The sequence below is a fragment of the Ursus arctos genome, unplaced genomic scaffold (genome assembly GCF_023065955.2).
Source record: "Ursus arctos isolate Adak ecotype North America unplaced genomic scaffold, UrsArc2.0 scaffold_3, whole genome shotgun sequence".
Taxonomy (NCBI): domain Eukaryota; kingdom Metazoa; phylum Chordata; class Mammalia; order Carnivora; family Ursidae; genus Ursus; species Ursus arctos.
In genome coordinates, this window is record NW_026622985.1 from 87813104 (window position 1) to 87840589 (window position 27486).

The 27486-nt window shown below is 43.1% G+C and overlaps 2 protein-coding genes across 3 annotated transcripts in view; both read right to left on the reverse strand.

Moving 5' to 3' along the window:
* ZC3HAV1L (zinc finger CCCH-type containing, antiviral 1 like) lies at positions 1 to 12426 on the reverse strand. 2 transcript variants are annotated; one of them, XR_008956338.1, is made up of 5 exons: positions 12027 to 12426; positions 10907 to 11042; positions 7212 to 7470; positions 5209 to 5416; positions 1 to 378 (listed from the first exon to the last, which is right to left on the reverse strand). XR_008956338.1 is itself a non-coding variant. In XM_026511849.4 (4 exons), the coding sequence occupies exons 1-4, from the start codon at positions 12392 to 12394 to the stop codon at positions 5280 to 5282; spliced, it is 900 nt and encodes a 299-aa protein (XP_026367634.1). In that variant the 5' UTR covers positions 12395 to 12426; the 3' UTR covers positions 1298 to 5279. The 2 variants fall into 2 exon arrangements, 1 of the variants encoding a protein (XP_026367634.1); XM_026511849.4 differs by lacking the exon at positions 1 to 378 and having other exon boundaries at positions 1298 to 5416.
* A 5417-nt stretch (positions 12427 to 17843) lies between these two features.
* LOC113264867 (zinc finger CCCH-type antiviral protein 1) overlaps positions 17844 to 27486 on the reverse strand; it is a 59343-nt gene continuing 49700 nt past the window's right edge. The window contains exon 13 of the mRNA XM_026511851.4: positions 17844 to 21774. Within this exon, the coding sequence (XP_026367636.2) occupies positions 21509 to 21774 (266 nt within the window). The 3' untranslated portion in view covers positions 17844 to 21508. The remainder of the gene's footprint in view (positions 21775 to 27486) is intronic.

Consider the following 27486-nt stretch of genomic DNA (forward strand, 5'->3'; position numbering starts at 1 on the left):
TTGCTAACTGAAGGAATTGAATCCTGCCTCTCATGTGGTACATGGGAAACTGCTTATATAAATACTGAAGAGTAATATGAATTGTTTCACTGTATAAAATGTTCCCCTGCAGCCGTGTGTACTTGCAGCAAATACTATACAATTTGCGGGTACCCCCAGAGCTACTGATTAGAAGACAAAGAGGAGGGAAAACAGACACTGGAAACCGCTGGGGAAGATAGTTCATTTTGTAAGAATCTATTGTGTCCGTACTCTCTGAAAGACAGGGCTTGACAAGTTATTTGTTTTTGCTTACCCACACGTTTCCACCACAGAAACCTTCCACGAAGTCCAAAACTGTATCTGTTTCCAATGATGGCAGTGGTTCAACCCACAGACCTGCACAGGGTTAAGAAGCAATCACGTTTTGCGATGAGGACGTAGGATAAGAGACGCAGAGAAGCATTTTCCTTCCCTGGGGTCTGACTGGTGTAAATCATGAGCAGAGAAAACCTATTAGAGCAGAGGCCCAAGGCAGGGTCCTCTTTTGCCTAGGTCAGGGCAGAGCTGATTTAAGTCACCTCTGTTTTGATGACTAAACAAGGTAGTATGTCTAAAGAACACAGAACAGTACTACACAATGGTATTATGGGGAAATACTGCTACCTTCTGAATACATTCCTGTATTCTCCCAAATTTCCACAATGGTATGTTACTATATTTTCCAAAAAAATATTTTAGAAAAATATTGCTAAGTAAGAATAGAGAAATTCAAGGATACAGTAATACATTATTTTTTTAAATACTTTATTTATTTATTTGAGAGAGAGAGAGAGTGTGTGTGTGTGTGTGTGTGTGTGTGTGCGCATGCGCGCGCGCGCACAAGTGGGGGGAGAGGCAGAGGGAAAGGGAGAAGCAGGCTTCACACTAAGCAGGGACCCCAATGTGGGGCTCGATCCCAGGACCCTGAGATCATGACCTGAGCCAAAGGCAGACACACCTACTGAGCCATGCAGGCACTCCGAGTAATACATTACTTTAAAAATAATAATGAATGTTTGGTGATGGATGTGCTAACTAAACTTACTGTGATAATCATTTCACAATGATATACATGTATCAATATCATCACCTTATACGCCTTAAACTTATACAATGTTATATGTCAATAATATCTCAATAAAGCAGGAAAAAAAATTTAAAAATAATAATGACATTATAAATCAATTTGCAGAACCCAAAATAGCACTTAGAATAAAATGTATACTTTGAGCATTTAGCAATAAAAATAAAAAGGAAATCCCTCCATACACATATAAAATATAAATGAATTTTATTTATGAATGTATAGATGTATATAATTATAATAAAAATGACCAAATAGGGAAAAGCAATACATTGAAAGAGCATATGCCATAATCACGTAGAGTTACTCAGAATTTAAGAATGTTTTAATATAGTAAAACCAGTAATATAATCATATTAGGTGATTTAAGTGATAAAAATTACATGATTATGCAAAAGATACCAATTCTTACTAAAAGCTTCTACAAGCAATAAATGTAATTTCCCTTATTAAATAGAGAACATTCGTTTAAAACCAACAATTAACTTCATATTTAAAGAAGAAATATCAAAAAAAATCTTTTAACCACAATTTTATTTAACACAAAACAAAACAGAAATACATAAGAAAAGACAAATCTTTTTGCAGGTATGATTTTATATTTAGAAGAAACAAAAAGGCATCTAACACTGTTAGAACAAAGATAATTCAACAAACGACAAATGTTTTAAAAATCAATAGCATTCTAATGATAGATTCCATACAGAGTAGCAATACAGATGGATGCAACCAAGAAAAAAAACCCAATGTAATAAGGGATATATAAGGCTAGACAAAAATAAGAACGAACTATAATGAAAGAAATCAAGGAACCCATCAGCAATGAAGAGACTAAATTCCTTGATGGAAAGATTAGTATCACGAGCATAAGTCTTAAACAGTTAATTTTAGACCTAGATGATTCAAACTGAAGCACCAAAAAGATACATTCCTTAGGCGAAAAAGACTTTTTGAAAATGAAAAATATATATGTGGGGAGAAAAAAAGAACAATGAAGACCAATATGATATTGATTCCATGGATTCAAACAGAGAGTTTGATTCATTATGTTTCAAAAAATTTTTCTTTTTGGACAAGTGTCAAATGTCCAAAAAGAAGAAATAATGGTTTTGTTTTTGCTCAAAGCTAGGGAATAAAAGCGGAAACCATGGCAAAGTAAGTGTTATGCTAGAACTTTGAGAACCCTAAAAGAACTGCCCTTCTTGGGGTCAGAAAAGATTAACCTAGCATTTTAAAGAATCAGATTTTGCCAGGTTTTGAGGCAGGAAGAGGGAAAGAGTGGCACTTAATGGGAACATCATTTACAAACACAGAGAGTCATAAAATAAACGGCACATTCCAAAAATTGCAAATAGGTCAGTACACACAATATGGGTCTGTATCTTTAAAACTCAATCGAAAGCCAATATTTAAAAATCTGAAAATTTATCATAAAATCCGGATCTGGTTTTTTCAACTAACTAGACAACATGACAAAATGGGCCCACATCCCCACACGGGCACAAGAGGCAGGTGCCCCACTCAGATGGGACAACTTGCTATGACATTTCCTCCTTCCCCCCATTTCTCTTACATCCAGCTCACATCATCCACTTAGCTCCCCTTTCTCATCCAAGAAAGCATCTGAGTTTATGACTCCTACCTTGCATTATGGGGACCAGTGAAGGTTATGGCAGAACAAAGCAATGTGATTAGGTCTGCATTTTAAAAGATCACCCGGGCACAGGATGGAAGGCAGGGGTGTAGAAGGGTAGGAAGGAGACCAATGAAATCCATAAAAGCCTATTTTATGAAAAATTTAAAACGGGACTGCCATCACTGAAGGAGAGCAGGGGGCTACGTAGCACCTCCTATAAAAATACTCTCACGAGCCAGGGCTGGAAAACTACTGAATCCTCCATCTCGTGCAACACATGCAAGAGGTGATGAGGGTTAGAAAGAAGTCAGTGTGTCTGGGATGGAGAGAAAGGGGCAGAGAAGGATACAAATTTGAGATTTTTGAAGGGAAACTAATCTCCAACACTGGGTAACGAGTTTGATACCAGGAACCAGAAGAAAGAAGAGTATAGGGCAATTTGCAGGGTGTTGGGTTAAGTCGGTAGGGGGTGACACTCCAAAATAAAAAAAGAGGAACAAGTCTGTCGGAAAGTTCATCATTTCACTTAGGACATGTTGGATTTGCCGAGCCTATCGAGGTGCAGCCTCACCTCAGAGCCTTGATAAATGACCAAGGAAAACTCACCTCCAGTTCTAATGTGATGGCTTTCTAACAGCTGAATCATGGGATGAAAACGAGGGTCAAGTGGGATTATATAAAATATTTTCACAGAATGGATACTAACAGAACTAAGCTTTAAGTGAAATATTATAGAATTGAATAAAATATTGCAACAAAGATTACAGAGGATCATTTTTATGCATATAAAAGCATGACTATAGAATTTACAAAAAGAACACAACACTGTAAAAGTCGAGGATATACAGGTGAACCCTACATTGTTTCCATTTAGAACTTAAGATGGCTTACAGCAAAAATACACATGGTAAAAGGATAAAACGTAAATAATAATAAAATGTAAAAATAATTTTTAAAAAAATTAGCACCAGGAGAAATCAGAATTAGGAAAAAGGAAACAAGGTACACAGAACATAAGGACCCTCAGCAATACTGTTGTGGACAACCAAAGTGAAAAGATTCACAGAAGCGGCATGACTCTCACTGTCCATTAGGAGAAAACACAGCTATTTCTCACTTTGAAAAGGGTATTTTGGCACACCTCCCCCAATAGAGAAGACAGCATTTCATGATAAAACATTGTTCTAAATTAAATTAATTCAGCTTTATGAAAAACTCACTCCCTTGTCCCCATGTCTCAAATGTTGTGTTACTGCAGGAAAGTTAAAATGGAAAAAAAAAAAAAAGCCACTTTACACACCGACATTTGGGGATATCACAACAGCGAACACAGAAAAAAACGTCATAACGCGGCTTCTCTGCGGTACCCTTCAGTGAAAACAAAGAAGCAAACATCCAAGTGTAACTGGATGAAGAAAGCCAGGTGGTGGGGACAGGGAGAAGGGAGGAAAGTCAACACGAAATAGACAAGGTATATAGGTTTCTGATGGTCCCTCCAGATCCACAGAAAGAATGGATACAACTTTGAGGAATCAATGAACGACACTATAGCGGAGGGGCTTTGGCGAAAAATTTAAGAAGCAATGCAGAGTGGACACAGTGAGGTAGAAATCTTTGGTGAGCACTCAACAGTTATAAACTCTGTGGAGGGATCCATGAGAGCTGGAGAGCATATGAGCACGGTAGGACTTTTTATGAAAATCAAGGAACCTAAGGAAGGGCCATCCCCCATCAGCACGGAGGAGGGCCCCAGGAGGGCAGGCACAAAACGCACACACACAAAAGAGACCTACAGAGAGTGCACACACAGAAAAATACTCACTTGCATGTATTTAAAGAAATGCACATCAAAAGACAGTAACATTTAGCACCGAGAAGCTAAGCAAAAGAATAAATTTAAAAATTCAATATTGTGAGGATTTTAAGAAAAGAGTTCTATTCAAACTTTGTTAGAAAGAATTGAAGTATCCAGAATAAGGGAAGTAGTTAAGTAAGTGATTATATGTTAGTGTATCTGTGCATAAAAATGATTATATATGATAAAATGTGAACAGGGAAAGATGCTTATGAAACATTAAGAAAAAAACAAGAGTACAAAGTGTCCATAGTCTCTGACGACCACTGTGTAAACCGTGTATGTGGACGAATAGAAAAACACTGGCTGGATCACGGAGCAAGTCAGCCGAAACCGGCTCCTCTCGGAGCTCCCGCCAGCCTGGGGGAGCTGTCAGGGACCACAGGCAGAATCTGCCATCTTCAGAGTTTGCCCTGGACTGACCTCAACCAAACTCACGTCCTCCCCTCTCTGCCTACTCAACGTCCCACCACGTCCCCAACCACCCATCCCCAGTGTTATCCTCCCAACCTGATGTTCTCCCCTTCTCCGTCTCCTTTAATCTTTACAACAACGTGTGAGGTAGGTATTACTATGACCATTATTGATAAGTGATTAAATGAAGGAACTTACAAATAAAGCTCAATAGAAGCTTCGTTTTCAGACCTTCCAGCTGGACAAGCTTCTTATTTCACGGACGTCCTTTACGGTTTACCTGTGTGTGGCTTCTTGGCTGACTGAGCAGGGACGGGAGCCACAGGACTGGCCTCTGCAGGGCCAGCCACGTGTATTCCTGGTTTCTCGAGACCCTGGGAATACTCAGCAGAAGAAGCTGCGTTATCTAAAAAGAAGAGGAAAGAGACGAGCTTTCCTGAGACACCCCTCTCATTGCTCTCAACTTCATTTTATGCTGGGAGCATCAGCTCTGTTAATCAGATCGCAGACGAAAGTCCCAACACGATGGATTTGGAGAGTGTGTGTCTTCTGGATTTATTTGACACACGTATACACACATACACACACACACAGAGCAGAAAGTCACTATTTCAGTGACTTTAATTAAGAGAGACTTCAGTTAGGAAAGACCCACTAAACAAGACCAGATGAAGGTAATGAGAAGCCCTGTACTAGTATAGAGTAGAAGATCCCTGCCATCATTCAGGGTCCCGTAGACAGCCTCCGACACTACCTCCAAACCACCCGCACAGGAAGTCAGCCGCTACCATCCCAACATAAGAAAACTCCATATGGAGGGGCACCTGAGTGGCTCAGCCGGTTAAGCGTCTGCCTTCGGCTCAGGTCATGATCCCAGGGTGTTGGGATTGAGTCCACATGGGGCTCCCTGCTCAGCGGAGAGTCCGCCTCTCCCTCTCTCTCTGCCTGCCACTCCCCCTGCTTGTGCTCTCAGTCTCTGACAAATAAATAAATAGAATCTTAAAAAAAAAAAAAAAAAGGCAAAAGAAAACTTTGTTTCGAAAGCTTGGAGACTCTGTTTTTGCTGATTTGGTTTTCCCATCAACAATTCTCCTAAGCCTACCTCCCACTGAAACTGATTTTCAGCTACAAGCAAATCTAATAGGATAAGTAACCTGAATGCACTGTAATTAAAAGCACACCAGACCACACTTTGCAGACCCTAAAAAATGAGACACTATGCAGCAATATGGGAAGATGTTTATGATGTTGTATGAAGTGAAAATTTAAGATACTAATGCATACTGTGACCACAACTGGACTAGTATTTGTAGAGTAACAGGAGCGAAGGATCTGTAGTTAAAGGTACTAATGCTTATGGATAGAGTGAGTGGAATCATATGCAATTTACATCTCTACTCTCTATTTTTCACATTTTTCTGTCATATGGTTAAAATTTCTTAACAATTGAAAAAGAAAATACCTTCTTTTTTTAAAAGATTTATGTATTTATTTCAGAGCGAGAGCAAGGAGGGGCAGAGGGAGAGAGAATCCCAAGCATCCTCTGCACTGAGCGCAGAGCCTGACGCAGGGCTCGATCCCATGACCTTGAGATCATGATCTGAGCCAAAACCAGATGCTTAACCAACTGCGCCACTCAGGCGCCCCAAAAGAAAATACTTCCTTAAAAGTTCTCATTGCAAGAAAAACTTTGTAACTATGTTTATGATGACAGACGTTAGCTCAACTTATTGTGATCATTTTGCAATATACACAAATATCGAATCATGTTATACCTCTGAAACTTATCCGTTATATGTTAATTACTTCAAGAAAAAGAAAGAAGAAAACGCTTTAATTCAAATTCAATAAAAGAAAGCCATTCCTGTGCTTTCCTTCCCTTTCTTGCTCACTGCCCCACCTCCCTCCTCTTTCTTCCTAACGAAGCTGTGAGGACGGTTGTACCTGCTTCCTGGCCCCCAGCTTAGCAAGGAGGGACACTGTTCAAACCCTTGGGAGGATGCTATTGGCTGACAACGCTGAAAATAAACTCTATCCCTTCCCTCCTTTGGTTAGAACCACAGTTTTACATCATAAAATGTTGGCAGTTCTAAGTTTCCCCGAGGACAGAGCAAAACTTACCATAGAGGTGCTAGCCCCCAGACTGACTTCCCGGTCAAAACTACATGTCACAGTGCTCTGTCTCCCTCTCATAGTCTCACCTTGACTTTCCAGCATCTTGTGTAGCTTCATGTGCTTGTAGGTAGAGATGATCTGAAAATTAACAACACTCGGAATATTCAGTCCTTGGTCCTGCAGCAGCTTCAGGGCTGTAGCATGAATGAGCTGATGGGACCGTTTGCATTTCTGAAGTCTGCACTCCCCTCTGACAAAGGACTTGCACACGTGAAACTTGTTGCATTTATCCTTGAGGTTGCAGTAACCATACAGTGCTTCACCTTTGTTGTACAGTAAACAGACCTGGTCCAGAAATGAAGCAACACTTGACACATATGTTTTCATAATATTGTTTAAGGCAATTGATTGAAGAAAAAAATATTTTTTTAAGCTTTTATGTTTAAGTAATCTCTACACCCAGCGTGGGCCTCAAACTCACAACCCCGAGACTAAGAGTCGCATGTTCCACCCACTGAGCCAACAAGGTGCCCCAACAAATAATTTTTGAAAAAGAAGTGTAATGGGCACAGAGACTTGTACCATCATATATTAAAATATAAACTACTTTAATTAAACGTATGATACTGGTTTAAGAATGCATAGGAGATTAAGAAAAAGAGATCCTAGACCTAGTCCCCCAATCAAAATAATTTATTCATTTACAATCTGATAGAGCTCAACAATAAAACTATATGAGCCTAATGTTTTCTTGTAGAAGACGTTTTAACTAATACTCTAGTTTTATGGTGTTTTAAATTTTTCATCTTAATGCTTTGTCATTCAAAAATAAAGACTATTCTGGCTTTCTACTTTTTCTTGAATCAGTTTGGTTTGTTATTTTGTTTTGTTTTTTAAGATTTTATTTATTTATTTGTCAGAGAGAGAGCACAAGCAGGGGAGGGGGAGTAGCAGGCAGAGGCAGAGGGAGAAGCAGGCTTCCCGCCAAGAAAGGAGTCTGATGCAGGACTCAATCCCAGGATCGTGACCTGAGCCAAAGGCAGACGCTTAACCGACTGAGCCACCCAGGCGCCCTTTGGATCAGTTTTGATGAGCTATATTTTTTCTAGAAATGTGTCCATTTCATTGACGTTTTCAAATGTATCAGCATCACATTGTACATATTTCCAATGTGTGTTTCTTTCAACACACCAAGTAATTCTTAGCAGACAATGACCAGGTGTCCCACAAATTTTAACTCAATCTTAATACTGTCTACCTGGAGATAACATCAGATCCCACAGGTTAAGGGCTCAGGCCCACCAGGCTGCCCCCATTTCAGATGCCCATCGCAGGTCCGGGTTGCCATCTGCTACTGGCTGAACTGCTATGAAGGTTCTCACCACCTCCTCCTTGGGTTAGATTAATGTGCTAGAACAGCCCATAGAACTCAGAGAAACAGTTTACTTACTAGATGACCAGTTTATTTTAAAAGGATATAACTCAGGAACATGCAGATGGCAGAGATGCACCTGGGAAAGTATGGGGGGGAAGGTGTGGAGTTTCCATGCCCTCTCCTGGGGTCCCACTCTCCCAGCACCTCCACGTGATCACCAACCTGGAAGCTCTCTGAAATTCAGTCTGTCCTTCTGGTTTTTTACGGAGGCTTCATAACATAGGCATGATCGGTTAAATTACACTGGCCACTCGTGAATAAACTCAATCCCCAGCCCCTCTGCCCTCCCCGAAGGTGGGAGAGTAGGGGCCAGAGGGGTAAAAGTTACAAAACTGTCTAATCACAGGATTGGTCCTCCTGACAACCAGCTCCCATCCTTAGGTTACCTAGGGGCTTTCCAAAGATCACCATTAACTTAACAACAGACACCTTTATAGCTCTCGTCATTTAGGAAATCCCAAGAGTTTTAGGAGCTCTTTGCCAAGAATGGGGATAAAGACCAAATATATTTCTCATTATAAATCACAAGATCACAATGTTTGTCCCTCTTGTCTTTCTATTAAATGGTACATCTGTATTATGTACTGTGTCTTTCAGAGTGATGGAAAAGGGTCATGGGGCATTTTCATACAGGAGATGTGAGGCACCATTCCTGCCTCATTCACGGTGCTTGTCCATGGTCCCTGCTACCTAAGTGGCCACACTGTGTGCCACATGATACACACCTCCGGTCCTGGGTGACAGGACCAGGGGTGGGCTCCTGTCCTAAGTGCAGCCAACCCACTGGCTACTCAGGAAACACCGCCGTAGTCTGATGTGACAGGATGAGGCTGGACCCAGGACAGTAGGCAGAAGCCATAAAGGAAAGGGTTCAATAAGTTAAACAATGTAACGATGTTAAACTTCTGTAAGTCAAACAATATCATAAAAACTAAAAGGTAACTAGGAGTGTCATTGCCCCTTCTCTCTGAGAGGAAGGACTGGACCCAGCTGCTGCCTTGTTCTTCTCCCTTCCTGCCAATAACCTGCTCCAGCTGCTGCTTGGAATCCTTTTGGCAACACAGTTGGAATGTATCTGGCTTATTATAACCATGACTGACCAAGCCTGGCTTCAAAGCCCCAAGAAATGAGAGAAGAGATGGATGTCAAGAATAAACCTCTTTGCTTTTCAGGCTGACTCCAGGGCTGTCTTCTGCATACAGATTCTGCTGCCTTGAGGGCAGCCTCTGCCCCCTGAACCAAAGGCTCTAGCTCATTCCTCCAGCCTTGTGACTCCCTTCCCTTCCAGGGCCTAAAATACCTTAGCATGAACAGGGGACAAGAGTCACAAACTACCCTCGATTTTCCCAACATCCTCCCTTCCTCCCACTCCTCTTCTGGCAACTTGAGTGTCTATGATAGCATCATGGTGCTAGGGTAGAAAATTCTACTTTCAACTGGTGGGCTCTCATAATATTTTCTTTTGGGATTCCAACTATTTTGTTTTTAAAGATTCTTCGTGTAGGGGCACCTGGGTGGCTCAGTCAGTTAAGCGTCCGACTCTTGGTTTCAGCTCAGGTACTGATCTCAGAGTCGTGAGATCCAGCCCCATGTTGGGCTCCACGCTCAGTGCAGAGTCTGCTTGACGTTCTCTCTCCCTCTCCTTCTGCCCGCCCCCTGCACACTCTCTCTCTCTCACTAAAATAAATAAATCTTTAAAAAAAAATTCGTGTATAGCTAAACAAACAAACAAGCTAATTTCACCATGACAGCAGTTCTAATAGGCAGTTGTTAAGCATTTGGAACTAAATCATTTCAAAGCAATTAAAATTAATATCTAAAGCCCAAAGAAAGTAAATGGAGGAAAATACTTACAACAAATGTGACCACAAAAGGGATTGGTATCACTAAAGACATCTCATAAATTAATAGAAAAAGACAAATGTCTCGGTAGAAAAATAGGCAAAAGCAAAAACAGGCAATTCACAAAACACAGGCTTCACAGATAGACCTAAGTTCAAATCTGCCACGTACTATGTGACCTTGGGCAAGTTAATGTATCTGAGCCTCAGTTTCCTCACCTGTAAAATGGGAACAGGTTATTAATTGAGCTAAGGTATATAAATGGCTTAGCATTCAGTAAACAATTAAAAAACTAGTAACTATTATCACCATTTCTTTACCACACATGTCCATCACTCCCTGTGTGTCAAAGCCTGGTAAAATCACAGAGACCCCATAGAGGTCAGCACTGCACGATTACCTCCACCCATACACCCGCTGCCCTCTGTAAGCAGACGTTTGATGTTCTCCCCCTGACTTCTTTCATCATGCAGACAACATGAGGGTGAATTCTTGGCAACTCACCTCTGGTAAAAGGCACGGGTCATTCTGTAAAAGCAGGATCCGAAGCTGGGCCTCATTGAGGCCAAAAAGCCCATGGTTCTTCAGTACTTGGATATTGACAGGTGTGTGGATGTCATGGGAAAGGGTGCAGGTAGACCTAGGAGAACACAGAGCTCTGGATCAGAGACCCAGATGAAGAAGGGGCCAGTCCCCCAAATTCCTGGCCTCCAGTGGCTCTCAACTCACATGTGAAGTGAAACAAGTTTCCATGAACCCACAGATACTACAGTCTAGTAAGTAAGCACTGATAATAAGACAGCTGAGTTGAAGCAACTCTCCTCCCAAGATCATTTTCATTTTAAATCGGGATGCTTTAGAATGAAAGGTACCCCCCCCGCAGTCCCCTGCCTTGCCGAGGATGCCATCCGTTGTTCTGAAGGTGAGTGTATTTGCCTTTTCCGCCCTAAACAGCTGCCCACCCCTACAGTCCACCAACATTAGGAGGAAAGTGTGCCCCCCACCCCCGCTTTGGGGAGCCTGAGTAAACCAAGAAGACCAGAGATAGGAGACGGCCTTAAAACACCTCGCCCCAATCATCCAGCCCTCAGTTTCTGGGCGGGGGCGTTCTAGATCGGGCTTTCTGAACCTGGAACGCACAGAGTCACTTCGGTGAAACTTTGAGGTTAGGTGGAAAGAAAGGGCACTCTCAATAAAGGGTCATGGGCCTCATGGGTCCTCAGTAAGCCTCCAGTAGGACCACTGGAGTAAACGAACTCCCAAGTCCCAATCCTGACTTCCCCGGCCGTGTTGTGGAGGATCCTGCGGGCAGGGCTGAAATTCGAGGGCGAGCCGTAGTGAAGAAAGTAGTTAAGAAATCCGGATTGAGACGACTTTGGGCCTCACTCCGCAGCGGCGCTGGAAGCTCAGGGGAGGCCTCGCCGGGAGGACCCTCGGGGCCCCTTCACGAGGCTTCCCTGCCGCCCTCGGCGGGGGTGGGGGCAGCGGAGGAGGGGGCAGCGCCGAACGCACGCTCCCTTTTCTCATTTCCCCGGGGCCCCGCTGCCCGCCCGACGCGTCAGGCCCGCGGCCCCTCGCGCGGTGACCGCCCCGCCGCCGCCCCCGCGCCCGCCGCCCGCCTCACCAGCAGTCGCGGTTCGGGCACTTGCCCAGCATGTGGCGGCGGCAGAGGTGCAGCTGGTCGCAGGCCTGGCACTCGCCGCGCTGGTAGCGGGCGCAGAGGCGCGCGGAGGACACGGCCACCACCCGCCAGGCGCAGGGGCCGCCGCCGCCTCCGCCCGCGCCGGCCGCCACCTCGGCCTCGGCGTCCCAGGGGCCCTCCCTCATCTCCACCTCCTGCAGCAGGAAGCGGTCGGGCCCGGCCTGGCGCAGCACGTCCCGGAGCCTGGCCTCCGACAGCTCCACGTTGCCGCGCAGGTCCTGCAGGAACATGCGGCCGCCGTTGGCGCACAGCACCTTGGTGAGGAACGAGCACACCGTGGGCTCCGCCATGGCCGCGGCCGAGCACGGAAACCTGAGGCGGGCAGACTCCTCCCAGTCACGTCCACGACTCCGGCCCCGAGCTCCCGGGCCGGCCCTGGGGGGGAGGGTGCGCCGCGGCGGCGGCGGAGTGGGGGGGAGCGGGGGCCTGCGAGCCACCCCCAGGTGCGGCCCGGGCGGGGACCGTATTTACCGAGCGCCTGCTCCGTGCCGGCCGCCGGGCTAGGGGGGGTCCTTGCCGGGAGAGCCTGGGAAGTGGGGGAGTCGTGACATGCCAGCAAATGAGAGAATCGGGGTGCCCATAAGGACTGCAGAGATGAAATAGGTATCGAAGTAGAAGGCGCGCCGCTGGGCGGCCCTGGGGAGTTGGGGGCGGAAGGACTCAGGTCCAGGAGCCACGTGTGGCTGTCGAGGCTTTGCAGTGCTGACCAGTTCGACCTGAGATGCGGTGTGAGATGCGCACCCTGGGTTTCGAAGATTTAGTATGCAAACGGTCTCGTGAATGACTTCCTTAATCATGCTCAACTGATGATATTTAAATAAAATGTCCTTACAATTTCATCTGTTTCTTTTACTTTTCTGATGTAGCTATGAGAAAATGTTAAAGAGCCTTATGGGGCTCACTTTATTTTTGTTGGACCACACCAGTCTAGACCTGTTCACTAAGCAGCGGTCCTTTCTGCCCAACACCTTGCTCATTTCGTGGACAGCTTTTGAGCCTCTGCTAAAGCCGCCACAGAGTACAAAGACACGTAAGACCCACTGGAAGAACTCAACCAGCTGTCTTACAGGGCGGCTGTGAGGATGGAGTTGAGTTGATGTCACATAATGTAAAGAAGCTGAAGAGGAAGGCGACTGAATGGCCAGATGCCAGAAGATCTCTGCCACGTTTGGAAATTTGAGCTTACTACTGAAGACGTTGGGAAGCCATGGAAGGAATTTCAGCTGGGAGTGGCAGGAGCCCTCTGTCCAGGATGTTTTCCCCTGCTCTAGATGTCTCCCTTCTGTCTTTCATCTCTGAGCTGCAGTGTCTTCTCTTCAGCAAGACCTTTCTGGACCTCCCAATGGAAAGCAGTTCCCCAGTCTCTACATGGAACTTACCACGATAGTTTTTCTTCTTTATTTATGTATGTGTAGAATTCAAGCAGTTAAAGCAGGAACCTGGTTTGTCTTGTTCATTGCTCTGTCCCCCAATTTAAAAAACAGCGCCTGGCCATATTTAGCAGAGGTGTTTTAGAAAGATCCCTGGCAGCTAAGAGAAGAATGGATTTCTAGAAAAGCAAGGCAAGATAAGGGATAACAGAAGAGGATTTGAGGGACGCTAACCTGTTTTGGTATCGAGTCTGCAATGGACAATTCAAGGTAAGATGCTCAGTAGGCAGCTGTATACGTATGTGTAGAGCCAACAAAAGGTGAGGGGAAGAGAGATGAGTGACATCAGATGGTTAGGTAATTGAAGCCGTGAGAGTTGATACGCTCACCCAGCAAAATGGACAGTGCCTAAAGCAAATGTGGGATAAGAGAACCTTGAGGAATAGCAAGGTTAAGGAGGCAAGGGGAGGAAGAGAAAGATCAGAAGGAAACCAGAAGTAGCTTGTACTGCCTCGCCTATGCCTTGTGACACCCAGCATTTGCACCTGGATTCTTTGTCCCCAATGAGGGAGCAAGCTTGCCAGCAGTTGAGGGACACTGGAATTACCAAGGCATTGACATTCCAGGAGGAGTCCTTGACTAGTCTTGTTTGGGAATTAGTGGTATGGGCGCCCACTCAGACCCCCAGAGTTGCTATGAAGATTATTTTAAACTAAAGACATTTGAGATTCAACAGATGTAGAAAGAAACCTTCTTGGAGCTTCCCTTGTTTCACAAAAAGCAGAAATTTCTGGAAGTGAGGCTGCCATAGATCCTTTCTCTGGGGAAGTTTTATGGCCATGAAGAAAAAAAATAAAATGGAGATCACTGGCACTTGCATAAACAAACATTATCACAAACTTCCGTATCTCATTCGTTCCTCCAGAAACCCATTTGTTCTTCCCACAGAACCCTTTTCTCCCACTTCCTCTCCCCTACTAAAGTATGTAACCCCCCAGCTTTAACCATTTAGGGAGTCACTTCATTTCCAGATGTATGTGATGAACGTAGAGGTTTTTTTCCTCCTGTTAATCTGTCTGTTGTCGGTTAAATTTGCACTTGGGAAACTGAACCTAAGAGGGTAAAGGAAGAGTTTTCCCTCCCGGGTAGTGGATACATATCCCAGGGCATTGTTTCTCAGGTGGAACAACTTCAACGCTGTCCCATAGTCTCCCAGAGGTCCTTCAGTGGCATTGAGCCCCAGTCCCCCACAGCTATAACCCTCTCATTAACATGCCCTCTATTGCCTTCCTTTCCCTGTCTTACCTCCCCACTTCTCCACCAGTATTTCTTGGGATCACCTCCCAAATAAACCGCTTGCGTTCATTCCTTTTCTGTTTGCTTCTGAGGGAAGCCAGCCTAAGACATAAACCGATAAAGAGCGGGTAGAGAAAAACGAGAGTCATTCACGGACACACAGAGGAGAAAGTTTCAAGGAGATGGTCAGCATTATAAAATGCTGTAGGAAGTTACCCTACAAAAGTGTTGATAAACTAGGCAAGTTTGTTTCGGAGGTATAATGAGAAAAGGCAGATTTCTGCAGGCTATGAGAAAAAAAGAATGGGAAAGCCCAGCTTTTTAAAATAAGTTATCTGAAAAGGTAAGGTAGTGATAAAATGATGATTAAAGGAAGACGTAAGATTGAGAGAGGTGTTTTATTACAGGAGAGGCAAGCACAGTTATATGACAAGTGAACAAGCCAGTAAGAAGGAAAAGTTGAAAATTTGGCTAAGAAGAGTGATAATTCAGTGGGTGATTTTCATAAGGCAACTGGGAGAGGACGGGACACTGGAAGAGTGAACCTCAGACAGAAGGAGAAATACCTCTTCCATTTAGACAAGAGGAAAAGAAGCAAGGATGAGTACATAAAAAGACAAGTTTGTAGGCTTAAGATGAAGGAGAAAAGGTCCAACAGCCATTTGTGTTGTTCCCAACAGAGAATGGGTGTGGAATCATGTGAGGAGGCTGGTGGAGGTCTAACACAGCTGTCCTGTGGGGATGGGGGAATATGGACAGGGAGGGCAGGTGGGCGGGCAGAGGATTTGCCAAATTTGAATACCAGGCATGCATAGTGGTATTAATCCAAACTGCTCTGCTAATTGTCTCTAAAAGTACTCATGTTAAAAAATAAATAAATAGGGGCGCCTGGGTGGCACAGAGGTTAAGCGTCTGCCTTCGGCTCAGGGCGTGATCCCAGCGTTCTGGGATCGAGCCCCACATCAGGCTCCTCCGCTGAGAGCCTGCTTCTTCCTCTCCCACTCCCCCTGCTTGTGTTCCCTCTCTCGCTGGCTGTCTCTATCTCTGTCAAATAAATAAATAAAATCTTAAAAATAAATAAATAAAAATGAAAGTAGTCGTTTATCAGAACAGAATTTGATGAATCCTCGGCTAGGTTTGCCAAATGGATGGGACATAAGGTCAAAGATTCTGCATGATTGAAAGTATTAACTGAAGGTTCAGTCAGGTGTTGAATGGGCTTGGGGGTAGGAAAGGAAGGAAGACCAGAAGGGGCTGCATGTGGAGAAAGCAGACGTAGGAAATGTGAGAACAAGAGAGCTAAAGGGCTCAGCGGAGGTAGGATATGTTAGTTTACAGTTTCAGAAAGAGCGGTTCTACAGAAATTCTCACGGCAGTAGGGCAATGGATGTGGACTCCTGGAAGTGAAGATGAAGACAAAGAGGTTAGAGAGACCTCAGGCCAGGAGTGCTGGGTGGGCTGTCCATAGTCAATGTTTGAAGGAAGATGGCGGACTTGAGTGGGGAGGTAGACTTAGAGCCAGAACAAGACTCTGACAGGAGTGGAGGTGGGACCAGGAGTATGTGTAGGAGTTAATGGGGGAAGGGGGGGAGTCAGAGAGAAGGGGCAGGGACCGTTCCCTTAGAGAGGAAGCCTAGCAGTGTGGCTAATACGTGGGTTCTGGAGCTAGACTCCAGGGGTTTGGAATGCTCGTTCTGTTTCTCATTAGCCTCAAAACTTTGGCTAAGTTATCTGACCCCTTAGCAGAGGCCCAGATTCTGGAATCAGAAGTGTGTGATAACTGAAGTATGGGAATAAATGAGGTTCATGAGGAAGCGTGTTAAGGGAGAAAAAAAAAAATAAAGTTCCCAGAGCAGACTAGTGGGGAATGTAGAGTTTCAGGGAGCACGGGGAGATGCCAGGAAATGAGTGACGAGGACAAGAAGATTCACGAGAGACTGGAAAAGAGAAACACAGAAGGATGAGATTGGAGTGGTATTTTAGGAGTCAAGCTTTTAGGATTCAGGCAGTTCCTTTTAAGTTCTGCTATGTCCTCCAACTCAGATTCCGAAGCTAGCTCTTAAACAAAGTGCTGACCACTCCAGGCACACTTGTCTAGCACAGATTTTGAACAAGTCACTCCAAAAACCTGCACTAATATCACTGTTATAACCTTCTAAATGGAACCTACTTGTTCTCCCCTGCTCTTTCCCAGCGGCGTCCTTCAATGTGGCCCCCAGTGGCTCTAACTACATAGTCAGCACTGAGCATGCATTGCCCCTTGTGGTAGTTATCGCTACAGTGGCAAAGGTAGGACTCTGAAATGGATGCCCCCCAGCTCTCCTTCCACCATATGCTGGACTGAGGAGTTCCACCACAGAAATCTGCTAATGGCCGCTCTTCCCAAGCATAAAACAAAAAAATTAAGACTTTAAATAGAATCTTCTCAAACATTTCTGAAAAATGGGGAGACTTCGATGACAAAGCAACAAACAAATAGAACAAATAACTTATTGAAAAAAATCCAATCCGCCCGTGCTTGGTTTGCTGGCATTTTTGTGTATTTGAATGTGGGTGCTTCGAGAGCAATGGATTGGCTGTACGTTATTTACATTGAGATCCAAATCCAATGGGTTTTACCTTCACTTGAACCAAATTTATGTTGTCATCTAGGTATCTTCTTCCTCTTTCTTTCCATCCAAAGCTTGGTGATTCAAAAAGAATGAGTGGAGAAGACCTTTTGAAGGAGGGACTGATAGGGTATCTTTAACTTTTTGTGTTTCCACCCGTTTAGCTAAGTTATCGTTGTGCGGGACTGTTTCCACCCCTGCGACCAAAGGAAGAAAGGCATATTCACGGCTTCCAGCCTCTCCTTCTCTAAGCCCCAAGACAAAAGATGTGCCAACCAACCGTGGGCTACGCCATCACCACCACGCTGCCTCTTACTGACAGCTCCTTGGTCATCAAGTCCTGGAATGAAAAAGCCAGAAGGGGCAAACACATCCACTAGCCCCCACTGAATAAATTAGTGTCTGTAGCTGATTATCTTTTTGGAGATACCTAGAAATAAATACAGTCAATTCAGACAACAGGGCAAAATTAATATTTCTTTATTGGATAGTTTCGAATTATGCTTGAAGAAGAAATACAACTCAAAGCTCAACGGCTGGAATGTAAACAGCTGAGCTTACTTTATTCAACACAATGTATCCCAGATATCCCCGTATCAAACACTCAGCTAAGGATCAGGTATGGTACAGTGAACAAGACGGGTTGACTCAGCCCTCCAAGAGCTTGCCTTCTAATGCAGAAAGCAGACAACCAACCGCAAGTTGGACAGATGCTAAACATGAACAAAGGAAGGCACATAGTTTTTTAAAGACCGGGGGTTGGGAAACAAGCATCTCATCTACTCCACAGGATGACTCTTTACGGAGGGAGAGGTAAAAGTAAGCGAATCGGAGGATGTTAGACATTAACTAAGTCAGTGGTTCTCACTGCGGTATTTTGGAAATGGATGGGTTGTTGGCTTCAGAACCGGTGGGAACTATTCCTGGCACTGAGTGGATGCAGCCAGGGAGATGCTGCCCTGCAGTGACTGGGCTAGTCCCATACAACGAAGAATTACTTTGTACCCTATTCGCCTCTTTAATGTCCTGCTGGACATTTACGTAGGACCTACAGCTCGTTGGAGAGAATATCACTCGTTTTTCCCTCTCAGACAATCTGTTACCCTTATACCAGTTAAAGCAATTGCGCTCTTTCCCTTACCACACACAGAGAAGTGGTCTGTTATCACCCACCCGAACACTGATTTTCATCCTAGCGTCACCCAGACCTCTCATCTTTCATTTTCCTGTGCTTCTTTTTCAGAAGCAGCCTCGGAACGACTCTGAAATTCAAACCTATTCACTGTAAGTAGGAGTAAATATCTACTTCATGAGGTCGTATAGATAGCATAGTATGCCTGAGTATTTCATACCGAACTCCTTTTATTTTCGTTACAAATTTCTTTCCTTCTGTTTCTCCATGATAATGGAGTTGGGATGTTAAATGGGTTTTTAAAGAAATTCATGGGCGTAAGTAGATTGTATCACCTAGGAGTCCTCTCAGGCCAACCAACGGGATGTGACAAGATGTGACTGCTCTGGAAAGGGTGAACAGATCTGATAGGGTTTATGGTTGCCCTGTAACTGTGGGGAGGAGAGGGTGCCATTGGCACTTAGTATATGAGAGCCAAGTATGCCAAACATCTTGCAATATCTTGGACAGTTCCTCACAATAAGAAACTATTCTGCACCCTACACGAATTTTGAATGTCTCGTTAGACATTCTTGTATGACCTACAGCTCGTCTGCAAAAAATAGAATATTTCCTCATTTTCTCCATGTCGCCAGTCTGTAGATTTTCTTGCATAGTACCTTTATTTCAATTAAGGCTATTTCGATATTTCTCTTACAAGTACTATCATATGCAAGTAAGTTATGCATCACCAGTTTTTACTCTAAGGTCCACTCCTATCCCTGCTTTTTCATTTTCTCATACTTTGTATAAAGTCAATTTTGATCTTCTACCTTCTTGTAAATTTGCTCATTGTAAGTAAATGTAAACATCTGACGACTTATTTAGGTCTTCTAATATAGTCGTGCCCAAGTAATGTACCTTTCATTTTCCTTTTATGCTAATGTCAATTTTAAATTTATTTCTGAAATTATGTGTAGGTAGAGTATATCACAATTGGATTGTACTTTGAGGATAATAAAGCAGATGTTACAATGTAGTTGTCAAAAAAAAAAAAAGGCATGATCGTTGAGAACCACTGAGCTAGGGGAAAGGTGTACCAAAGAATTCAAAGTAAGCCAGAGTGGCTTGGGTAGAAGAAAATAAATGATAGAGGGCAGGGAAGGGAGAAATCATGTGGGGCCATAATAATGATTTTGAACTTTATTCTAAAGGCATGGTCAGATGTGTATTTTTAAGGATTATTACGTAAAAAATGTTAAAATATGACCATTCTTACTGCTAAGTAAAGAACAACTCAGGAGGGGACAAAGAAATATTTAAGAAGGAAAAATTGGACTTGGGAACAGCTTGGGAGAAGGAGAGGAAGAAGTCAAGGATGACTTCTGGATACAGAATACTAGGGGAGAAGGTGATTCGTTTGAAGGAGGCAGATCGAGAATTCCATTCGGGACATGTTGCTTTAGAGGCGTCTGTGAAATATCCAACTAGAGATGTCTAATGGGCAATCAGAGTTGGACAAATTGCATCTCTGAAAGCGTGAGAACCAAGATCACGGAATGAAAACTCCAAAACATACTACCATTAAAAAAAAAAAAAAAAAAAAAAGCGAATGAGAGTAACTATTTGTGACAAGCCTCCCAGAAAATAACCCTGCCCTAAAAAAATCTCTATACATTTGTTACTGGTGGAGTGCTTTAAACCAAGCAGTTGTGGCGATGTCTGTACTGATCTATCATCTGACAAATATAAAATCAACTCTAATACTAATTAACTTTTATAACATCTCTGCTGGCAGGAGCTATAACAGCAAACTTTGGTGAATGATACAGAATGTTGAAAAGGAACACTAGAAGGAAAGGCCTGATTCATGACAAGGAAAAAAATCTTGGTCCAGGAACCTCAACTGCTCTAAAAACTGACTGTACTACAATTCCATACAATCCGTTATATTTAGAAAAAAGAAGCCCCTTGCAGGTGTAAGACCTATTTGAGGCATAGTTCTCTTTGTCCTGATTCCATGCTCACCAGGAAACAAATCTCGCCTCCTTAAGGGGCCCAGCCTTCAGCAGGGACGGCCTTGCTCCTAATTCCTTGGTGAGCCTCATCTGCTACAGCGAACGACTACAATAGCACTCAGGTTTATCAGTCATGCTTCTGTGAGTCTGGTTATTGCAACTCAGACCCCCCACAATACAGACACTTCATGAAAGTTCAACCTGAAAACCTTCTCTATAATCATATATTAGAATATAAATGTCTACTCTGCCATAATTATATAAAGAACCCAAAGGGGCAATTAACTCCAGCTGGCTGCTTCTCTCTGAGCCCCCGTTTTCGGCTCTTTTCATTGCGTTCCAGAGAACCAACCTGAATGGAGTCCCCTAAATAAACGTAGAGATAAAGAAATGTGTGCCCCAACTCAGTTTTACCACAAAGGTACAGTAGAGTTACATCTGTAATGGCATTTAAATTACCTTTCCTTCCCCCAGCCCAGCATTTTCCTAAAACCCCCCCCACACACACACACAACTTTCCATAATCTTCTATCCAAGGCAGGATGGTCTTATGTCCTTACTTCCATAGGCATTTTTAGATTTCTCCCAAATTGCCCAAATTAATTTTCTTTCAATTTAACCAAAACCAAACCATGTCATACAGTAAACGAAGAGTAGCTGGGAGAGAAACTTGTTGCAGTTACAGATGTTTTAGAAACCCGTCTTTCCCAGTTATATCTAAGACAGTGATTTCCAAACTCTATGACACCATTCGAATCCTTTGGGATTTAAAAAAACACCACTGCCCAGCTCTCACACCAGAAAATGATTTAGTTGGCACGGGGTGCAATCTGAACATTGGACTTGTTAAAAAGCTTCCCAGATGATTCAAATGTATAGCAAAGTTTGGGAACCACTGATCTACGGCATTTGATAACTAGATGAGAAAGGTAAAAATGTATTGTCTGGGGCAGTCTGGCTCTGTAAGTGAACAGAAGGGTTATGGTCTCCTTCATCCCTTCTAACTAATCACGCAGGCTTTGTCTAGTTCAGTATATTCAATCACATATTCTGGGTAAATCTGATCTTTCTCGAAGATGACAAAAACGGAGGGATTCAACCTTATGTCCACATAGCTGTCATATGGTGGCGGGGGAGGGCTGGTGTTTCCCATCTCTCCTTGAGTAAAATCTCCAACCAGGACTCGAGCTACAAACATAACGATGTTTTTGGCATCACACTGGCAATTTTTATGGGAATGGATGGCATCTTTTGTGAAGTAAATTCCTAGAAATCATCAGAAAAAGAGAAAGGGTAAAGAATTATTATGAAAGAAGGCATGTCGCTTGTAAGCTTAGTTACATACCATCAGATGATGGGCGTCCCCTAAGCATGTGTAGCAACACCTTACTGATACTTAAAAACTTTTCTTTGTACTGAAAAAAAAAATGTTTATTATGCAAGGAAATTTAAATCCAGTATATATAACCCTACCGAAATAACCGAAACTTGCTACTGTGCAAGGAGCTCCCAGGGATGGCATGAGCCACCCGCTACAATGACCAAGTGATATCACAGCAGCCCAACTCATGCAAATCATGCAGGGTGAGCTGAATTGTAACTGGATGAATCAAATATACTCCAGCAGAGGCCTTTTTCTGTTGTGCACACTTTAAGGAACAGAGGTCATTTATTACTAATGGGAGGGTCCTAGAAAACGTGAAAGAGGGAGGCGCAGCACAGCCAAACAACTGACCCTGGTAGACCCTTTCAGAACAGCTGATCTATCTTCCTCCTCAACTGTAAAACAAGCCCTGTTATCACTGAGGTCTCTCTCTCTCTCTCTCTCTTTTTTTTTTTTTAACATTTTATTTATTTATTTATTTGAGAGACAGAGCATGCATGCAGTGGGGGGAGGGGCAGAGGGAGGGCGAGAATCCCAAGCAGGACTCCACTCTCAGTGTGGAGCCTGAGGCAGGGCTCCATCTCACAACCCTGACAGCATGACCTGAGCTTAAATCAAAAGACCCGGGCTTCACGAATGAGCATTCCAGGGGCCCCTGCATCACTGAGGTTTCTATACACAGCAGATCAACAATGCTTTCCTAACAAATTAAAATTTCCTATTTTCATGTTTGTCATTGCTGGATACTTTTCTTTTTCTTTTTTTTTTTTTTTAAGATTTTATTTATTTATTTGAGAGAGACAGCATGGGGTGGTGCGTGCAGAGGAAAAGGGAGAAGCAGATTCCTGCTTAGCAGGGAGCCTGACACCAGGCTCTATCCCAGGACCCTGCAATTATGTCCCAAGCCAAAGTTAGCTGTTTAACCGACTGAGCCACCCACGCGCCCCATTTTTCTCTGTCTTTTTAAAAAGAAATCTGGGAGCGCCTGGGTGGCTCAGTCAATCATCTGACTCTTGATTTCGGCTCAAGATCTCAGGATCATGGGACTAAGCCCCATGTCAGGCCCCGTGCTCAGCAAGGAGTCTGCTTGAGATTCTTTCTCCCTCTCCCCTTCCCCCACCCCCACTGCTCATGCTAAATAAAAACTTTTAAAAAATTTAAAAAAGAAATGTGTATATGTTTGCAAATCCTGATTTTCTATGCAAAAGTTAATTCGTAAAATGAATTCATTTTCTTTATGGTAACAAGTGCTTAATATTTTTTCATTTATCTTGTTTATTTTTTAATTACTGATTTTTTTTTCTTTTTTATAATTTAGATGTTTGAATTCCAGAAATACTGCTTTTGCTGACTAGGTCCGATACTGGATATTCTGGGTAAATGATGTTCAACGCTATTTGGAATAAGAAATGAAAGTCCACCTACACCGAGCTACCACTTCCCGACCCGCTGTCCCTCCCAAACACAGTCCCTGACTTGGTGGGGATACTCTCACCTGTTTCTAGGCATTCACATACATATATAACACATTTACTCTGATACGGTTTGATGTTCTTTTATTTGTTCATTGATGGGATTATACTGTAGGAACTGTTCTGCATTTTTTTACACGCTAGTCCTAGAAATTTTGCTGTCACCCCAATTACACCCACCTCATTCTTTTCAGTGGCTGCACAGGACTCCATTGTATGGATGTATCATAATTTAACTCTTGTATTGATTAAACTGTAGGTTGCTTTTATTTTTTTGCTATTATCAAGAACACTTTAAATAAATGCTTTTAAAACATCCTAGTAAATATACCTTTGAGAGCCTGTGTAAGTATTTCTATAAAACAGACTGCAAAACTATAATGGCTGAGCCAAAGGACATGAACATATTAGATTTAGACAGATATTACAAACTGCACTCCAGAAGCAGTCTAAAAATTTAACCAGCAATGGAGAAAGTCCCATATCTCCAAACCTTGCCAACACTGGATATCAACTATCCTTTTAATTTTTGTCGATATAAAGTACAAAAAAAAATCTGATTTTAATAAGCATCTCCTTTAATACTAGCGGCAGTAAGCATCTTCTCATATGCTTATTGGCATATTTCATATGCTCTTTCTTGGAACTGCTTTTCCACATCTTTTTTTCCTGTTTTTTGTTTTGTTTTGTTTTGTTTTTGTTTTTTTACTGATGTGGGACCAAAACAAGCTTATTTAAAAGACAGTGACCATATGGACCTTTTTATAATCTTACAAAGTAGGCCAGTAGATAATTGGAAAATGACCAAGGACACAAACGACAATCATCACCCCACCACAAGTCTATTGGGCCACCCACTCCACCCGTCACTGCCAACGACCCTCCTTCCTAGCTAGTTTCAGCTCCTCAGTTTTACCAGATGACCTGCTACAGACCTATTCTATACTACTCGGCTATCCTGACTACAGAGGCTGTACCTTCTTTTACTTTCAAAGATTTTATTTATTTATTTGAGAGAGAGAGAGCACACAAGTGGGGAGAGGGGCAGAGGGGAAGAAGAGGGAGAAGCAGACTTCCGACAGTGCAGGGAGCCCGCCTCAGAGCTCGATCCCAGAACCCCGAGTTCATGACCCGAGCCAAAGTCAGATGCTTAAGCGACCGAACAACCCAGTGCCCCTGTGCCTTCTTTATTTCTCTTTTGATGGGCACCCACTACAACTATATCACACTACCCATCCCTGTGCATCATAGTACAGTCATAAGTCATTTCTAAGTCTGCCAAGAGCCACTCCTCATATGTCAATTTCTGGAACTTCTAAACAATTTAAGCTATTTTGTAAAGAAATCTTTCTAAAATATATACTCTTCTCTGATTTAAAAAATAGAACAAGTCATTTTGCCCTTTCTTTTCCTGATGCGTCAGATGTAGACATTAATTCTGATATATGGTGTTACAACTAGGGATGCCCTGTTGAGTTACTGAGGGGGACAGAGCCATTTACTCTTATACTGATGGTCTATACACAGTATGAAAGAGAAACGTTAAGTTGTGTTTGCGTCTTGCAGATCATTCCCCCTCTCATTCTCCACCTAAAGCTGCTAATTTTCTTCCTGCTGCCCGCCTCTAGCGTCTCTTTACTCCCACTCCACACTTGCTGGGCTGAGAAAAAAAAAAAACAAAAAACACTGTTCTGAAATAAGACTAAATGATTCTGAGAGGCTCCCAAGAAAAAACATACACAATCTTCAGTACAGGGATTTTATGACAACAACTCAGGCTACTCATAACACAGTTGTTCACTCCTTCCGATTCCAAGTTATCTTTCAGAAAGTGAATCTTCCCAGATAAGTGAACTCCACTTATGCATGTAAAAGGTGTCAAATAAATAGTATGGAGTTACTGGTAAAAATATATTTGACTTAAAGCAAATGGAATAAAATCAATAGACAAAAATTTCATCTGTATTTTTCTTGAGTGTACATTGTTATTGCTTGATAAAGCCATAAAACCTATTTGCAACATTCAGAGATAGCTGTGCATATTTTAATAGCACTGAGTTACTTTTATATTTGTTAAATTATTTTTTCCTATTTTGTAATATATGGCTTTATAAGTCTCAGCACTGATTTGATTATTCAGCTATTTTTTAAAAGATGTATTTATTTATTTTAGAGAGAGAGGAGAGAGAGCACACACCAAGTGGGGGGTGGGAGGGGGAGAAGGAGAGAGAATCTCAAGCAGGCTCCACACCCAGAGCAGAGCTCGACCCGGGGCTTGATCTCACGACCCCAAGATCATGACCTGAGCTGAAATCAAGAGTCGGACACTTAACCGACTGAGCCACCCAGGTGCCCCAAACTATTTTTTTTAAGTAAGCTCCATGCCTAATGCGAGGCTTGAACTCACAACCCCCAGAGATTGGGAGTTCCATGCTCTGGGCCAACCAGGCACCTGAGCTGAGCAAGCCAAGCACCCCTATTCAGCCTGAGCCAGCCAGGCACCCCTATTCAGCTATTTTTGCTTATCAGTGGTAACCAAATGAAAGCAAGTGAAGCCAAGGACAAAAGATTTTTTATACAGTTATTCTAGGTCTTTGGAGGATATCTTTATCATTCACCATTCAGAAAAGAGTAACCATTACCCTAAAGAACTGATTTTTAAAATGGATCATCAGTTGTTTTTAAAAATCACTTTTATATAATCTAGAATCTACATTTGCTTAAATGAGCCGACCCTAAGATCCAACCTTATAGCCCACTCTCCTAAAACTTGGACTCCATCTTATTGCAAACACCTCTTAGGAGTGATAGATTCCCTGAACCCCAATATCCTCTTCATCCCTTCATCCTTCTACTTGGATCTAGGCCACCCTCATTTCTGACCTGAAATCTTTTTTTTTTTTAAGCTTTATTTATTTGGGGGGGGGGATGGGCAGAGGGACAAAGACAGAGAGTCTTATGCAGACTCTACACTGGGCACGGAGCCCGAGGTGGCGCTCGACCTCGTAACCCTGAGATCAGGAGGACCTGAGCTGAAACCAAGAGTCAGTCACTTAACCAACTGAGCCACTCAGGCACCCCATGGCCTGGACTCTTGAAACGACCTCCCTACCTACTCTTTCTTCCAATAGGCTTGGTCCTGCCTCTCCTTTCTTACATGCAGCCAGAGTTATCGGTACTTCCTTCTCAAAGCCACTGGTGGTTTGTGATTGACTCCTGGATAAAATCCCGCCCCTCCACATGGCTTGCAAGGTGTTTCAGGATCGGACACTACCCTCCAGCTCCAGCCTCATCCTTTGTCATTGCCACAAGACCTTAAATGTCCTGTGCTGTCCACAGCCTCCCTGGGCTTTGTCAATCTCCATTCTTCATAAACACTCTTCTCCCAACTGTTTTGTTTTGTTTTGTCTTGTTTTTTAACCTAGCTAGCTTTTGTTTGCCCTAGAGGTCATATTTAGACTTCACAATATGCTGTAATCTACTTTATTCATTTTCTCATTTATTTAGTATAGCTAACATAATGGGATAATATTGTGCTTTTTCTTTCTTTTTATAATTCTTTATATATAACCATCTTTCATTTTAGCCAGACATATTCTGTGCCTCAGAGAGAATAAGAAATCACTGGAAGGAATCTATAAGGAGAAAGAAAGAAACATGGTCAGCTTTTGATAACCAAAGGATCTGGACATGCACTGCAAAAAATGGGCTTTATTAACTAGAAAGAACTCTGAATGAGACCAGGGAAAGGGACCTTCTTCTAGGTTGGGAGTCCCAAAGTGTGAAGTTGGCTCTAACTGGGTTATTCAGGCATCCTGGGCTCCAGCATGCTGGGCCCGTCAGGGATGACGGAGAGGAGTCCAGTGGCAGAGGAACGCAGGTGTCCCACTTCCTGGCTAGAATACCAACATTCCAATTCTCTGTGGGTTCTTCTGGGTTTTCTACATAGCCACTCATATTATCAAAAATAACATCTTTGCTTCTTTCTTTCCAACCACTGGGAGGTACCTGGGTTGAGGATTTGGGGAGATTTATATATGTCAATGCCTGCAGCACTCTGGATCCCAGGTATGTTCCCCAGCCTTATATGCCTCCCCTACGGCCTCTTAAACCCAGTTTGTA

Bases quoted from the DNA above. Each gene is read 5' to 3' on its own strand.
- ZC3HAV1L (XM_026511849.4), bottom strand. From the start codon at position 12,394: ATGGCGGAGCCCACGGTGTGCTCGTTCCTCACCAAGGTGCTGTGCGCC. The intron at 11,043-12,026 runs GTGAGGCGGGCG...GTGTTCTCCTAG, and splicing joins TGCCCGAACCGCGACTGCTG to GTCTACCTGCACCCTTTCCC. The intron at 7,471-10,906 runs GTGAGTTGCCAA...TTTCTGGACCAG, and splicing joins ACCCGTGCCTTTTACCAGAG to GTCTGTTTACTGTACAACAA.